Below are 15,010 nucleotides of genomic sequence, written 5' to 3' on the forward strand. Positions count from 1 at the left end.
ATGCATCCTTCTTCACTCCACTGAGGAGAACGCAGCATTTACCATGTGAAATGGACTCAGAATCAGCCTCCCACCTCTCCCGCCTCAGAAGCATCCCCTTGTCCCCCCCCCCCAGTACTCTCCCTCACACCAACTGACGTGGTTCATTCCTCATGTTCACTGTGTGCGTGTAGTCAAGCCGCAGCAACACACTGAGCCATCAGTACCCCCCAGCGTCCCCGCTTCCTAGTCCCCCAGGCGACGATGGATGCATGCAAACCGTGCACGGAGCACCTTCTGCCGCACTTGACGCTGGATCGGTAAACGGGGTGAGTACCGCCGTTTCCTTCTCGTCATTCACGCCCCTCCTCTCAGACTGCAATCTAGTTCACAACATGTCATGTAACAAGTGTCTCGTGACGCCGGAGTGTTCGGGAATCCTCGCGGGACACGGAGCCCGGATTATTTCCAAAGTTGTTGCAGGGCAAGTTTTGCTGTGTTTTCTTTTTGAGGCTTGAAAGGAAAAAAAAAGAAAGGAGACGAAAGGCATCATGTCGTGCTGTTTTTTTTTTTTTTTGAGGCTGGAAAGAAAAAAAAAGAAAGGAGACGAAAGGCATCATGTCGACACCTGCATGATGTAAAAAGCTCGAATGCGAGGAAAAAAAAAGGCAAAAAAATTGCACAAGTCAAACAAATGGTGCAGAACTGAAATCTGAAAAAAAATGGTCCTTTCACAATTTCTTTCTCAAGTTATTATTATTTTTCGGGTCACCGTCGGCAGAGTTTTCTCCAGCTTCCTCCACAACATTCACTTTAGGTTCTTTGAAAATTCAAAAGGTGCGATTGCGAGTGTTGTCTGTCTGTCTTTGTGTGTCTCTGTGATTGGCTGACAACCAGTACAGGGTGTTCCCTGCTCACCAGTGACCCCGTTGAGGACAAATGCAAGAAAAATGGATGGATGGACAGCTTGCGATAGTGTGGTTGTTTTGACAGCTGAGCTGCTAGCTGAACGCTAACACTCAATGCAAAACGCAATAGATGAGCAGATGAAATTCGCATCAATATCGTGGCATTACAATGCTTTGAGGAAAGGATATTTGAAGACAATATGACAATACCCCTAAAAAATATTCTTTATCTTTTGCAAAAAAAAAAAAAAAAACAAATAGTGCGGCTTGCTGAGGCATTATACATTATACTGACCCCTGATGGTCAAGATGCGCACACCAGAGGCACACACAGTGACTCACTGTTTAATTATTTACATTTCATTATAACTATGTTTGTTGGCAAACTGTTGGTATTTTTATTTTAATGGGCTTTGGAACGGATTGATAGCATTTCCATTCATTTCAATGGAGGGAGATTATTTAGACACATGGGCATTCTTAACTGATTCTCGTTAATTTTCACATAACAATCACGGTTTGCTGTGACAAAATATTGAACAAATTCAAAAGCCTGAAGCGTTTTCTCACACATTGGAGAGAAAAAAAAAATCTTAACATAAACAACTGAATTATCGCTCATGATTATCTTTCAAAGTCTGGTGACTTGCTTATTTGAATGGAGATGACGAACTAACTAAGATGACCAACCTGACAAAGTTGAGCTACGACATTCCCGGTGACCGCTTCGAATTGGCGATCGTTCAGTTGCACAAAACAATCACCGAATCCACGGGTTGTTCGATTCGAGATGGTCACATTTATGATTGTTAGCCCCGCCTTTTTTTCTGAGCAGGCCAGAGAAATCGCAATTAATTAATCGCTCAGGCAGCTAAAAAAATGGGCTTTGGCTGACTCTGATCTTAGGCGAGGGGGAAAAAAAAAATTTCGGTATGCGTCTCCATCTTTCTCCCCATCATCTGTTTTACTCTCTTGTGACGTCAGCGGCCAAGGGGTCTCCTTCGGTGTGGATGCAAAACCCGATTATGAGATAGGGATTGCTTTTCGCTCGGCTTCGCCCTCACGACAGCTTTCCAATTTCATGGCTGTTAGGTGTGCTAATAGGAGCCGGAACAACAGAGGGCGGAGGGGCCCTTCATTGGAGTGCGATGCCAAGAGACTGAAAAGGACTGTCATATATATATGTCATAGCTGGCTGCTATTGTTATTACTTTGGTGGACCTTATGGATGAAACCCGGTGAGTGATAGGCAACGGATCAATACGGCAGCGGTAAAAGATACATGAGGCTTCACCTCAAGGAACAAGTGGGAAGGAGGAATTTTGATTTTGTTTTTTTTTGGGGCATTTTATTTTTTTTTTTTTTTTAAGAATTGATTTTTACTTATTTATTTATTTATGAATTTATTTTGCTTTTCCACAACCTACCAAGAAATACTCACCCGATTTGAAATTCGCCAACCGAGCCAACAATTAGACTGCAACAAGCAAAACAATGAGATCTTATTGATTCAAAGCCCCCAGTTCGAACAAAACCCGACAAGGAGAACATCCACCGGAGCCCGTTGCAAACTAAAGTGTCTGTCGAGGCATATTTTTTGCATGTCCTGGTTCGCGGAGGATATGCTATTCTCGCCATTTAATTAACGAGCAGTTTCTTCTCCAAATTTTTCTTCCGAAATTATATTTCATGCACAAATAATGACAGTTTGTCACCTGATAACCCGATAAGCTGTCCATTGTAGTAGCCACTGCCCTTGAAGGGGGACTTCATATTTTATTATGAGTTTATTTTTGTCATATTTTCTCAGTACATTACATCTTTATGCTCGTATAACTCTGGTATTTTCTCAAATGACTTTTTTTTCCCTCACAACATTAAGACTTGTTTTCCTTGTGCTGTTGTGACTTGACAGACAACTTCCTGGTTCATGTCGGATGGTTACAAAAGTTACAAAAGTTCAGGTGGTGATATTTATTTCCATCTAGGAGTTCAATCTACCAACGTGAATTAAAAAAAAAAAAAACTAAACGGAAAACGTTCATCTGCTAACACACCCTTTGGCTGTGTCACAAGCGCTGCCATGTAAAATGAATGACCGCATGAATATTACAGGCAACCAGATCCACTTAACAGGCCGGGGTCAAGGTTATGTGAAGATTTTTCCAGGACGGATCACTTATAGACGGCCCGGCTGGTCGGACGGATGGAAGCCGTCGGACGGAATACAGAAGCGGAGAAGGGAGTCAGGTGATGCGAATTTATTGGCGTGAAGATACGACCTGCGGTGAAAATGAAATATTCAACGAGGCATGTCGAAACACTTGGCATGATCCGCGGAAATCCCTGCGCACCTGCGTCAGGAATGAGTAGGATGCTCATTGGCTGGTTTGATAGGTGGTGGTTCTCAAAAAGTTTTACGCCAAGTACCACATAAAAAAAAAATATAGGATGATATATATATTTTTTTTCTTCTTACTGAAAGAATCCATGAGCAAAAATGTATTGCAGATACAAGTTGAGCAAAAAAATTGGACCTAAATCAAAATTTTAAAAGCAAAAAGTTCAGAAAGCTCAAATGCAAATGTATTGTCCGAAAAAAGTTAAACACAACTGACTTGTACTTACGGTACGTGGTGATTCTTTTGTGTGCCACAGGAGGGAGCTAGAATACAGATATTTTTAAGACAAACGTTTTTTTTTTGTTTCCCCAAAACACCAAAATAAATATGACCTGGTTTCTTGAAATATACTTTTCTTAAGAATATTAAAGTTAGTTTTACAGTGATTTAAAAAAAAAAACAAAACACTGATCTAAATATAACGATCTGCGAATATTCAGAATCCCTTTGATCTTTTTTTAAATGATTGATTTTACATTCCAATAAATGCAACATTAAAGCAGAAACGTTTCATTTTTGGCAGTCTTGCATCATGAATAAGTCATGCTTAGCTATGTAGCTGCCCTGGCGCATAGCCGTGCACACGCATTAGTTAGCCAGACGTGTTTCTTTGGACAGAGACGCGAGGTCAGGAGGGAAGCGCAAAGATTGAAACTTCTTTTCCTTTCAAAAAAACGTATACTGTCCTTGAAAGAAAAGCTCAAATGTCAGTTGACAGTGAAAAAAAAAAAATGGAACTGGCCTTAACGTTCCACAACATTTGGAGCGGCAAACACCTATCGTGTTTGGTTTCTCATATTATTTGGACTCCATTCTTCAGTCAAATGTTCCTATTTTTCAATTCAGCGTGGCCTGAACCCTTTCAGGGACAGCAGTTACTACAGTGGTCAGCTTATCGTGTGATTAGGTTACAGGGTGCATGAAAGGGTTAACGTGCTTCCGTCTTCAAAAAAAAAAAAAGTACTCGTAACGGACGACTGACGATGCAAAATGAAGGCGGGCAGCGGAACGGGGAGGGATAAGAAATAGGAATGTTTCTTTTTGTTTCCGTGGTAAAAGAACTCCCCGAGTGGCGCTGTAAGCCCTTTTAGCGCCGTCGGAAAATTGCACTTGAAAGGTTGTCGGCAGCCTGGCTGACAACCCTGGATAAGACACTCAAGTGGCTTTTTCGCCGTTGCGAGAAAAAAAAATCGCTGAAACGGCTTCCCGAGAGAATGCGTGTAGTACTCAAAAAAATAAATAAATAAATACACAGTCGTTGGACTTAATGTATGTTGTCAGTTTTTGTATGGTGGCAATTTTGGGGAAAAAAAAATCAATTATGCAGAAAGACGTCTTCAAGCTAGTTTAAGTGTACGGTTAAAATAAGCCCAAAATAAAGAAAATTACAACAGTGGCATTCAAAACAGCCAAACAAATGGGTCAAGAAAGGCCCTGCTAGTGTAAAAATTGTAATTGGCGTCTGTTGCTCTAATGCGTGGGCAACTGATTGATCTGTACTCAACGGCATATTAACTTTATCCTCTACGTAGAAAGACTATTATTAGTGCTGTGCTGATGACCTCACAAACGTATTGAGATGTTATGATGAATCCCATTTGAGTTCTAGACCCTCAGGAGCGTTGCGGGCGTGCTGGAGCCTATCCTAGCTGTTTTCGGACAGGAGGCTGGGTACACCCTGAACTGGTCGCCAGCCAATCACAGGGCATACAGAGACAAACAACCATTCATACTCAAAACCACCCCTAGGTACAATTTGGAGTGGCCAATTAATCTACCATGCATGTTTTTGGAATGTGGGAGGAAACCGGAGTACCCGGAGAAAACCCACGCAGGCATGGGGGAGAACATGCAAACTCCACACAGGAAAGCCGAGACCTGGAATCGAACCCAGCACCTCCACACTGTGAGACGGACGTGCTAACCAGTCGATCACCGTGCCTGTCTATATACAGTCGATCTATCCATTCATCAATTTAGTCCCAGTTGTTGTCTTCCAGATGCAGAATGACTCGACATCCATTTTGGAATGGCCTAACATGACATATCACAATGCCAGCGGGGCCAACGCCAGCGGGCCCGGCTCGGGCGGCGACACGTACAAGCCGTTTTCGCTGTTCAGCGTGCTGACGCTGACACTGCTGGCCATGCTGGCCGTGGCAACTTTCGTGTGGAACCTGTTGGTTCTGGTGACCATCCTGCGGGTGCGCACCTTCCACCGGGTGCCGCACAACCTGGTGGCTTCCATGGCCATCTCCGACGTGATGGTGGCGGCGCTGGTGATGCCGCTGAGTCTGGTTCACGAGCTGAACGGACGCCTGTGGAAGCTGGGCCGAGTGCTCTGCCAGGTGTGGATTATCTTGATAATTAAAAAATAAACTTTTTGGGGGTAAAATTGCTTTTACTTTAATTGTAATATTTGGCTTTTTTTTCCCTGGAATATTAGGAGGTTATTGTGGAGTAATATTTTGCATTGTTTAAAAAAATATCGCAAATCCAACTATTTACCTGAAAATTATTCTCATACTACTACTTGTGACATTTTTTTTTTAAATTGCAAGATTCGAATTGTCTTCAATTTGGAAATACCGTATTTTCCGCACTATAAGGCGCACCTAAAAGCATTCAAAGCTCTGCGCAGCCATTATGAAACGAACGTAATACCAAAACCGTAGTTAACTACTGACTCAACGAAGGAAGAAGGAGACAAGCAAGACTTCTAAGGATGTTTAGCCCGTTGTGGATGTGAATGCACTAGGTTTGTGTGCCTTTTTGTCAAATCAATTGTCTCCATAACTTTCATTTATTGTTTTGTAATGCCGTTTGTATTTATGTTTCATGTCCGTGTTTGTGATCAGTTCTAATGGCTTTGTTACAGCTGCAGCGGTTGTGAACGTTAGTCTATACAGTATAAATAAAGCTGTATTGTATTGTATTCCTTTAGCGTAGCACCACCTAGTGGATGCATAGCGCAACCGCAGCCACTATTGTAGCTTCTATTCTACGCGCCTTATAATGCAGTGCGTCCTATACTGTATATGAAACCCGCTTTAAAATAGGCTATTCATTGAAGGTGCGTTTTATAATCCGAAGCGCCTTAGTGTAGAAAATACGGTCAACATTTTCTTTTTTCCTTACGTAACGTGCGCCGCACCAGGTATGGATCTCCTTTGACGTGCTGTGCTGCACGGCTAGCATCTGGAACGTGACGGCCATCGCTCTGGACCGCTACTGGTCTATCACGCGCCATCTGGAGTACACGCTGAAGACACGCAAGAAGATCTCCAATGTGATGATCGTCCTGACGTGGCTACTGTCGGCTATCATCTCGCTCTCGCCGCTCTTCGGCTGGGGCGAGACGTACACCGAGGGCATGAAGTGCCAGGTGAGCCAGGAGCCGTCTTACACCATCTTCTCCACCTTCGGCGCGTTCTACCTGCCGCTCTGCGTGGTGCTCTTCGTCTACTGGAAGATCTACAAGGCGGCCAAATTCCGGATTGGCTCCCGCAAGAGCAACACCATCACGCCCATGGCAGAGGTGATTAACAACATTGACGCCGCAACGAATCAAGGTTCTTATAGTTGGCAAAGTAAAATAAATAGTAATAAAAGTAATTTAAAAAATACGGTAAAATAAAATAACGATTAGCTAACTACAATTAGAGCAAAAATGTCTATTTTTATATTTGTCAATTTTGTACGTTGAATTTCAAAGTATGTATGTATTATTGTACGGACATATGGAAGAAAGAAGGTCGTTATATCGAATAGTAATTTATTTTATGACACAATTGTGACTTTTTTTGATCCATAGTCTTGATACAAAAAAAAACAAAATTAATATTAAACCTAATATCAATGAAGCCTTTAAAAAAAAAAAAAAAACCAATAAGAACTAACAAAATCCGTTTTAAAAATTAACAAAACCGCATTTAATTGAAAAAAGTTAAAAACTAAAACTAACACTGAAATAAAATATAAATGAAACATTAAAAAAAATGAAAACGAACAAAATCACTCTAAAAACTAAGACGAACTGAATTTGAAAAACAAAAGTCCACATTAAAAAAAAAACTCGAATCTATACCTCATTTTACAACTTTATTCTCATGTGCATATTTCTAAAAATGTATTGCAAATATTGTTTGTAATTGTAATTTATGTAACATTCAACATTTGTCTTCTGAATTTTTTCTTCATCTAAATCACAATTTTCCTCACATAAATAAAATAATGATTTCATTCCATTTTCTATGAATTTTTTTTTCTGGTGATATTACAATTGTAATTTAAAAAAAAAAATCACCTACATATATTTTTAATATTAGCACTTTTTATTGAAGTGCAAAATATCAAATTTAAGAAATATTACAATTTTCCCAAAAATGTTTTCTGGCAATTTGCCGCGTTTGTTCACTTTGAGAACGTGATGATTTAAACTCCACCAATGATTTCTATTTGAAGCCATGAAGGTATTTGGCGCGAATCAGAATCATTTCCTGTATGGTGTTCATGTGCGAGATTGGCTATAAGTATCAGCGCGCTCGAAAGGATCGGACACTCATCTATTCATCGAGCACCCGCAAAGACGAAACAATAAAAATAGAGTCTTTGTACCAAAGGCATCTTAATGAAGTGACTCAGCCTTTTGGGGACAAAAACTAAAATCACGATTTTCCTTCCAATCCAACACAGTCACCTGTCATGCAAAAAATAGCCTCGAATTGGAAGCGGAAAATCTTACGGAAGTAATTAGAAGCTGAATCAGAGTGTAGTGCTTAGCGCTTCAAGCAAGAGAACTCCGCTCGAGCAGCAGTACGACAAGTTTAGTTTTATTAGATTTTTTTTTTTTCTCCATCTCCTCTTGCCGGCATGTCATCTTGTTAAGACTCGCTCAGATCTGGGGTGTCGGAAGCACTGTGCACTCATGTATTATCCGCAGCCAGAGTGAGAAAAAGTTATCGCGCAAATAGAATCGTCTGCGCATTTTGTATGCAGGCCTCGAGCAGATAAACAAAAGGAAGACGAGTCGGCTTTGTATCGCGAGACAGAAGAAGAAGGAAATCACAATTATTGACATTATTGAGTTGCTCGGTTTGAGTTTGCCGGAACGAGGCAAACACAAGCGTCACGCTCTGCTTGTTTGTTGATCCACTGGACAAATCTCCACGCTGGCAATCATAATCCAGTTGCTGAGCCTCCGTGGTTGAAAATGGGGTTGAGGTATTGATCGCCAAGGCAGGCAAGTGGCAGGCGCGCGGGAGCTAATGTGTCTACGGCTGGTGAGCGCCCAAAGCTAACACGACATTACTCAGTCAAAAAGCAACAAAAAAAAAACATCCACTCAAATGCATGACATCTGTCAGACAACATCCACATACGAAGTCCAATGTGTTAGTATGAAGTAACGATACCAGGTATTGTATCGGGCTGATAACGGCTTCATATTACTTGTGAAGGACGCCGATACTGGCCACCGATACTTAAAGCAAAAAAATAAAATAAGAGTGTTTCCTTGCTAATAGTGGTGCTACACTGTAACCATTTGACACGTCGGTATCGGTGAGTATCGGTCTGAAAAAAAAGTGGCATCGAACATCCCTCATTCAAATGTTGTGCGACTACATCCGTCTTTTTTTCAACGGTTTCTAATTACCATATTTTTTACACTAAAAGGCGCACTCGATTAGGAGGCGCACCTTCAATGAATGGCCTATTGTGTAATTCTGTGCGACTACATCGTCTTTTTTTCAACGGTTTCTAATTACCGCATTTTCCACGCTAAAAGGCGCACTCGATTATGAGGTGCACCTTCAATGGATGGCCTAATTTGTAATTTGTTTCATACATTGGGCATTATAAGACGCAATCTACTATGCATCCAGTAGATGGAGCTACGCTCAAGGAAACACCAACAGAACGATCAGATGTCAGTCAAACTTATTTAATAAAGCAGCGGCACAGTTCACTTCACCAACAGCAAGTTTTAACATTGACTCATTCACGTTGAATGCTCTTGCCGCTGCTCTATCTCCGTGTTCAACTGCGTAAACGATCGCCTTAAGTTTGAACTCTGCGTTGTCAGCATGTCTCGAGCAAGGGGTCGACATATTACCGTAATGACCATACACAAGCGCATCGGATTTTAAGGCGCGGTGAGCTTTTAAGAAAATGGAAGGCTTTTAGGTGCGCCTTTTAGTACGGAAAATACGGTACTCTTGCTAGCAGTTTTAATATTCTCTTTCGTGCAGATCAATTCATTCTCGGGCAGTTTTAGTAGAAGCCTTTGAATATTCTCTTTCGTGCAGATCAATTCATTCTCGGGCCACTGTTCCAGGTTGTCTTCGGTTCATGCACACAAGATTGAAAAGCATAGCTCCAGCCTGCGTGTACTCAAGTTGAAATATTTGAAAAAAAAAAAGTGTAGTCATGAAGTATTTGCAATCCACGACTTCCCACCAAGTGTACTAAAGTTGAAATATTTGAAAAAAAAAAAAGTGCAGTCATGAAGTATTTGCAATCCACGACTTCCCACCACACTGCTTCGCGCTAAATATTAAATTTAGAATCAGTTGTTCGCTGATCACATTTCCCACTTCTCGTATGACTCAAGCCGCGCTACCTGGCGGTCCCATTCTATCTGATACGATGTCGCCGCAGGTGAAAGAGGAGGCGCGGCAGCCCCAGATGGTGTTCACGGCGCGCCACGCCACCGTCACCTTCCAGACGGACGGCGACACGTGGCGCGAGCAAAAGGAGAAGAAGGCGGCGCTCATGGTGGGGATCCTCATCGGAGTCTTCGTGCTTTGCTGGATCCCGTTTTTCATCACCGAGCTGATCGTGCCGTTGTGCTCCTGCGACATCCCGCCCATCTGGAAGAGTATCTTCCTCTGGCTTGGCTACTCCAACTCCTTCTTCAACCCGCTCATTTACACAGCTTTCAACAAGAACTACAACAACGCCCTGAGGAACCTCTTCTCCAGGCAGCGTTGACCCAAAAGACTACCGACCGGACACTGTTCGCCGTGTGTCGTTTTTGGTGTCACACTCCTAGCCAGACTTCTCCAAAAAGATGACTGAATGCCGAAGGAAGAGTGCTTTGGAAGTACGGCGGCAAACGCTTCAATGCGGCCGGGAGATGGTTGAAAGGAGAGCCGAGCGACGGTTAAGAGAGTCGACGACAAAAGCGCTCATTAGAGATCTAAAATCAGTTTGACTGGTGTTTATGAGGCAATTACGGTGGCTGGGAGCTGACAAATGAAGGAAAGCAGACACATGGAACTTGAATGAAGTCACAGCTGGAGGTACACCCGCACTATCGAACAGTGTTCGCTATAGAAGACTCCAATAAGCGTGGAATGATGTAAGCGGTGTTTCTAAATTCAAATACACCCTGCCCCCCCCAAAAAAAATTTCCCAATCTGAAATTTGTTTCTGTAGCGCAAAGTGAAATTTGCTCAGCGTGTCTACCATGAGAAGACTCACAAAAAAAACGTCTCAAGAACACTTACTCGAAGAATCAGCCATTTTCGGGTCATATCCGTGAGTCCTTCAAAACGAGATTTTGTCAGATTCCAACCCAAATTGAAAACACATACAATGATGGATGACGAAAAAAAATACAGTTGCGCCACTGAAAGTCAGTTGAACTTAACAACGTGAATCTTGGAAGGCGTGGTCATGAGTAGACCATCAAAAAATAAAATAAAAAGTCTCAAGAACCAATGCCTGAAAAAATTCCCTGCGATCATTTTCGGGTCATTTGGGAGTTTTCCAAGAGTCTTTCAAAACATCTGTTGGAAAATAGTACCATTGTCATTTTTGATGCAAAAAACAAAAAACGTCCAGACTTGAAACTTTTCAGGCCATTTAGCCCATGTGAAGCTGCTTAATTTAAAAAAATGTTGTTCCAGTGGTTATCGCGTCAACCTCACAGTGCAGAGCTACCGGGTTCAAATCCAGCTCCGGCCTACCTGGGCGGAGTTTGCATGTTCTCCCCTGGCCTGCGTGGGTTTTCTCCGGGTACTCCGGTTTCCTCCCACATTCCAAAAAAATGCATGGCAGGCTGATTGAACACTCTAAATTGTCCCTTGGTGTGAGTGTGACCGCGGATGGTTATTCGTCTCTGTGTGCCCTGTGATTGGCTGGCAACCGGTTCAGGGTGTCCCCCGCCTACTGCCCGAAATCAGCTGGGATAGGCTCCAGCACCCCCTTGTGAGGGTAAAAGGATCGGAAAATGGATGGATGGATGGACTTTATAGCGCAGTGCTTCCTTTCTACAAAGCTCCGGCACACTTTCTCTCATATCCGCCATTAAAGTGGCGGTTGATTGGACACCACCGTAAAAACTCCAACCGCAACAAAATCCATTGTCGCTAAAAGTGTTCATCTCTCAAAGCAAAGACGATTCGATACACGATGTACGATGTCAGAACCGTCCATTTTCAAATCGAATGATTTGATTCGGTTTGATTCAGTGGAATCTCGATTTGATTTCGGTACGGTACGGCGAAATCAAACCCAATTTTCCAATGCAAAGCGCTTATTGTTACACTCCGATATTGTGCAGGTGTACCTAAATGGGCGACGTGGGACTGTTCCAAATGGTGCCAGATGGAGGCATTATTGCTTTTGAGATTTTTTTTTTATTTTTAAGTCTTTGCCATTAGCCAAGGTGTATTTAAATGGTGTCGCACATATTGTTTTGATTGCCTTTCACTTTTGTTTCCCCATCAGTATTCCCAAGAAACTCTCTCTCATTCAACTCATTTGCAACCCCGATCGTTGCAGGCAGTACATCCCGGGAATTTACTTTGTGCCGGATGCGGCAAAAACGACTTCTTTGGTGGGCGTGTATTAAAAAAAAACTTTCGCATGGTGTTTCAAATGACTCCTCTTTGTTTTCATTCTTATTTCAATACACATTGCGATTGACCCTCGAGGATGTGGAAGGTAATTTGTCACCTGTCTGCTCGCCAGGTTTGACTCCTGCGTACATGGCGTCCATAACAAATGAAGCAGCAAGTTTTCATATTCACTTTTTTTGTGCAATGCCACATCGCTTGAGGTGAGTGGGAGTTAATAGGCGGGTATACAAACGATCCGTGCAAAATTGAACGCAGTTTGAAAAGCTTGTATGCGTTATTTATAAAGTCAACAAATAATAATCCCGACGGCAAAAAACACACTTGGCTAAATGATGTTTTTCCAATTATCTTGTGTACAACAGAAGCGAGGGTGTGAGTTAATTTGCATGGTTTACGGACAGAATCGGACCCTACAAGACACAGACACAGGAAAGTTGATCGAACCAAAATATTCATTTACGAAAAATAGGCGACCAAGGCCGACAAAGTAAAAATAATGACGCTGGACAACAAGGCAGGAATGATGCGAAGAAAACAAAAAGCCCTAGCACAAGGGAAAAAAAAAAAAAAAAAAAAAAACGAACGAAAATAGCTTGTAACAAAAATACAAGAAAGACCAAACTGCGCGGAGAACAAACCGTGGATACACTTAAACACATCAAAAACTACAAAAAAAACAACAAAAAACGGGAATGCATCTGCCACCTGCTGGACACTAATGGAACGTGTTCATGACAATGATAATTCAAAAATTTTAATGACCCCATCAGTGAAAATTTACACATTGGCTCATGATTTTTGAAAACACAGCAGCAGAAGCCAGTTTCATTTTAAAGCATGAAAGCCGGTAGAAGGTTTATCATCAGTAGACCCACAAAAAAAAAAAAAAAGCCTCTAGGACCCATGCTCAAAAAAAAGCACAAGTCTGCCATTTTAAGGTCATGATGACCAGTTACAGTAAATGTAACAAAAAAACTACAACGAATAAATTGTCAGCTACCTACTAATTTTCAGTCCAATCTTGTACAAAATCCCACAAAAAAAAAAAAAAAAAAAAAAAAATTCTGCCAAGTGGCATCTCAAATATTGTTTCGGGAACAGAACGAATAAAATTATCTTTGTACGTTGAAAGATTAAAAACTACAAAATGTTAAATAACTGCCCAAAAATGTCAGTGAACTATGAATTTCAGGGCATTTTGTACAAAATCCCACCAAACGCTCATGACAACATCCACCCAAAATGTCACGCACTTTCAACTGTGAATTCCAACTCAAAATGGCGCATGTGGCTTTCATAAGCGTCATTCGTTTACATTTGGATGGAGATGTTTCAAATGAAAGGCCTTTTACTTCAGATAAGAGTTCATTTAAACGCCTAAGCTCGCTCCATCACGACAGGGGAGATTTAATAAAGCGCCACTAGCACGTGCTATCTCGCCGCCGCAGCCCTGCCAGCTGGAGTCCACGTTTTCGCACGGATAGAAATGTGGCTCGACTAAACAGATTTAGACGGAGGGTTGCTGGCGGCGACGCGAGGTTACACAGCTGAATTTTACACGCCGCTTTAATCAGTGTGTCCATGCACTATGCATGCCGGCTCCAAATGACCTTAACTAGCTTTGTTAGCTTAGCTAGCAAAGCTTGCTACCACACAAGTTAGCTTTTTTTTTTTTGTCTTAACCATTTCATGCACCAATAATGATAACCTGTGACCGGATAACATGATAAGCTTTCCACTGTAGTAACCGCTGTCACCGAAAGGGTAACGTTGCAAGCGTTAGCATGTGCTGACTTCAAGCTGTAAATTTTGTATATTTGATCACAGATTCCACTCAATTTTTCAAAAATGATGTAGATCATGTTTCATCGTCGGCGATGTTTATTTGCACGCCTATTGTCTCTCTCTCGTGACCCCTTACTGCGCTCCGGCAGGTCATGAATACTTGATAAGGTTCTGAGCGGGAAGCATACCAAGTAGATGAAGCAGATGTTATTATGCTGACCCACCGCGTTCAATGGGGATGCATTTAATTAGCCTATTAATAACTAATACGATGAAAAATGAGCACACAAAAAAAAAAGTTGTCATGTGACTGTACAAACTTTAAACCCCTAACCCAATCATTAAAAAAAAGGGAAAATGCCTCTCCAAACATACGAGTGCCAAGTGATGCTAATTTTAGTTTTTTGCTCATGCTTTGTTAAATACTTCCTCAGTTATAATGTAATAAAACTTGGATTAAAAATTAGCTTCATCTTTTTGTTTCTGTTGTGTTGTCCGTAAGTTACAAAAATGTGATTTTATTTTATTTTATTTTTTTATGTTGGCACAAAATTAGACAGTGTCAAAAATAAGCACAGACAATGCTAGCCAACTCGCCTCCGCGTGTTAATTGGTATGCGTGTTTCGCTTCACATTGAAATCACGCCCGTTGCTCGAGCCAACTTATCGTTGACCACATATTAAGGATTCGCAATCGTAAATATTGAACCCGAGGACCTTGAACACCCCAACAAATGGCGGTTACGGGGACGAATGACAACCGCATCAAACTTTGCGTTTAATAGTTTGACAACAGCGGGCGGCCACTTGTTTGTTATTGACACCTCCGACACAATCATGAGAGATGGAAGTCAGCTCAGTGGAGGAGAGTCGCGGCACAGGCAGGTGATTGAAGACAAGCTTCCTTGTGCTTCGTTGCCATGACGGCAGGGCGACAGGAGAACATTCTGACACACAGGTTTGGTCAGGATGTATAAATATCATCTGTTTATATCTATATATATGTCTCTCTCTCTCTCTCTCTCTCTCTCTCTCTCTCTCTCTCTCTCTCTCTCTCTATATATATATA

The 15,010-nt window shown here is 41.9% G+C and overlaps 1 protein-coding gene and 1 long non-coding RNA gene across 2 annotated transcripts in view; one reads left to right on the forward strand and one right to left on the reverse strand.

The window, feature by feature from the left end:
* LOC109524257 (uncharacterized) overlaps positions 1–15,010 on the reverse strand; it is a 110,963-nt gene that overhangs the window by 78,330 nt on the left and 17,623 nt on the right. The gene's annotated exons all lie outside the window — the stretch shown is intronic.
* On the forward strand, positions 27–11,119 carry htr5ab (5-hydroxytryptamine (serotonin) receptor 5A, genome duplicate b). The gene is made up of 4 exons (XM_019883950.1): positions 27–308; positions 5,290–5,637; positions 6,447–6,827; positions 9,950–11,119. The coding sequence occupies exons 1-4, from the start codon at positions 252–254 to the stop codon at positions 10,280–10,282; spliced, it is 1,119 nt and encodes a 372-aa protein (XP_019739509.1). The 5' UTR covers positions 27–251; the 3' UTR covers positions 10,283–11,119.

This window comes from Hippocampus comes, unplaced genomic scaffold (genome assembly GCF_001891065.2).
Source record: "Hippocampus comes isolate QL1 unplaced genomic scaffold, H_comes_QL1_v1.1 scaffold527, whole genome shotgun sequence".
NCBI lineage: Eukaryota > Metazoa > Chordata > Actinopteri > Syngnathiformes > Syngnathidae > Hippocampus > Hippocampus comes.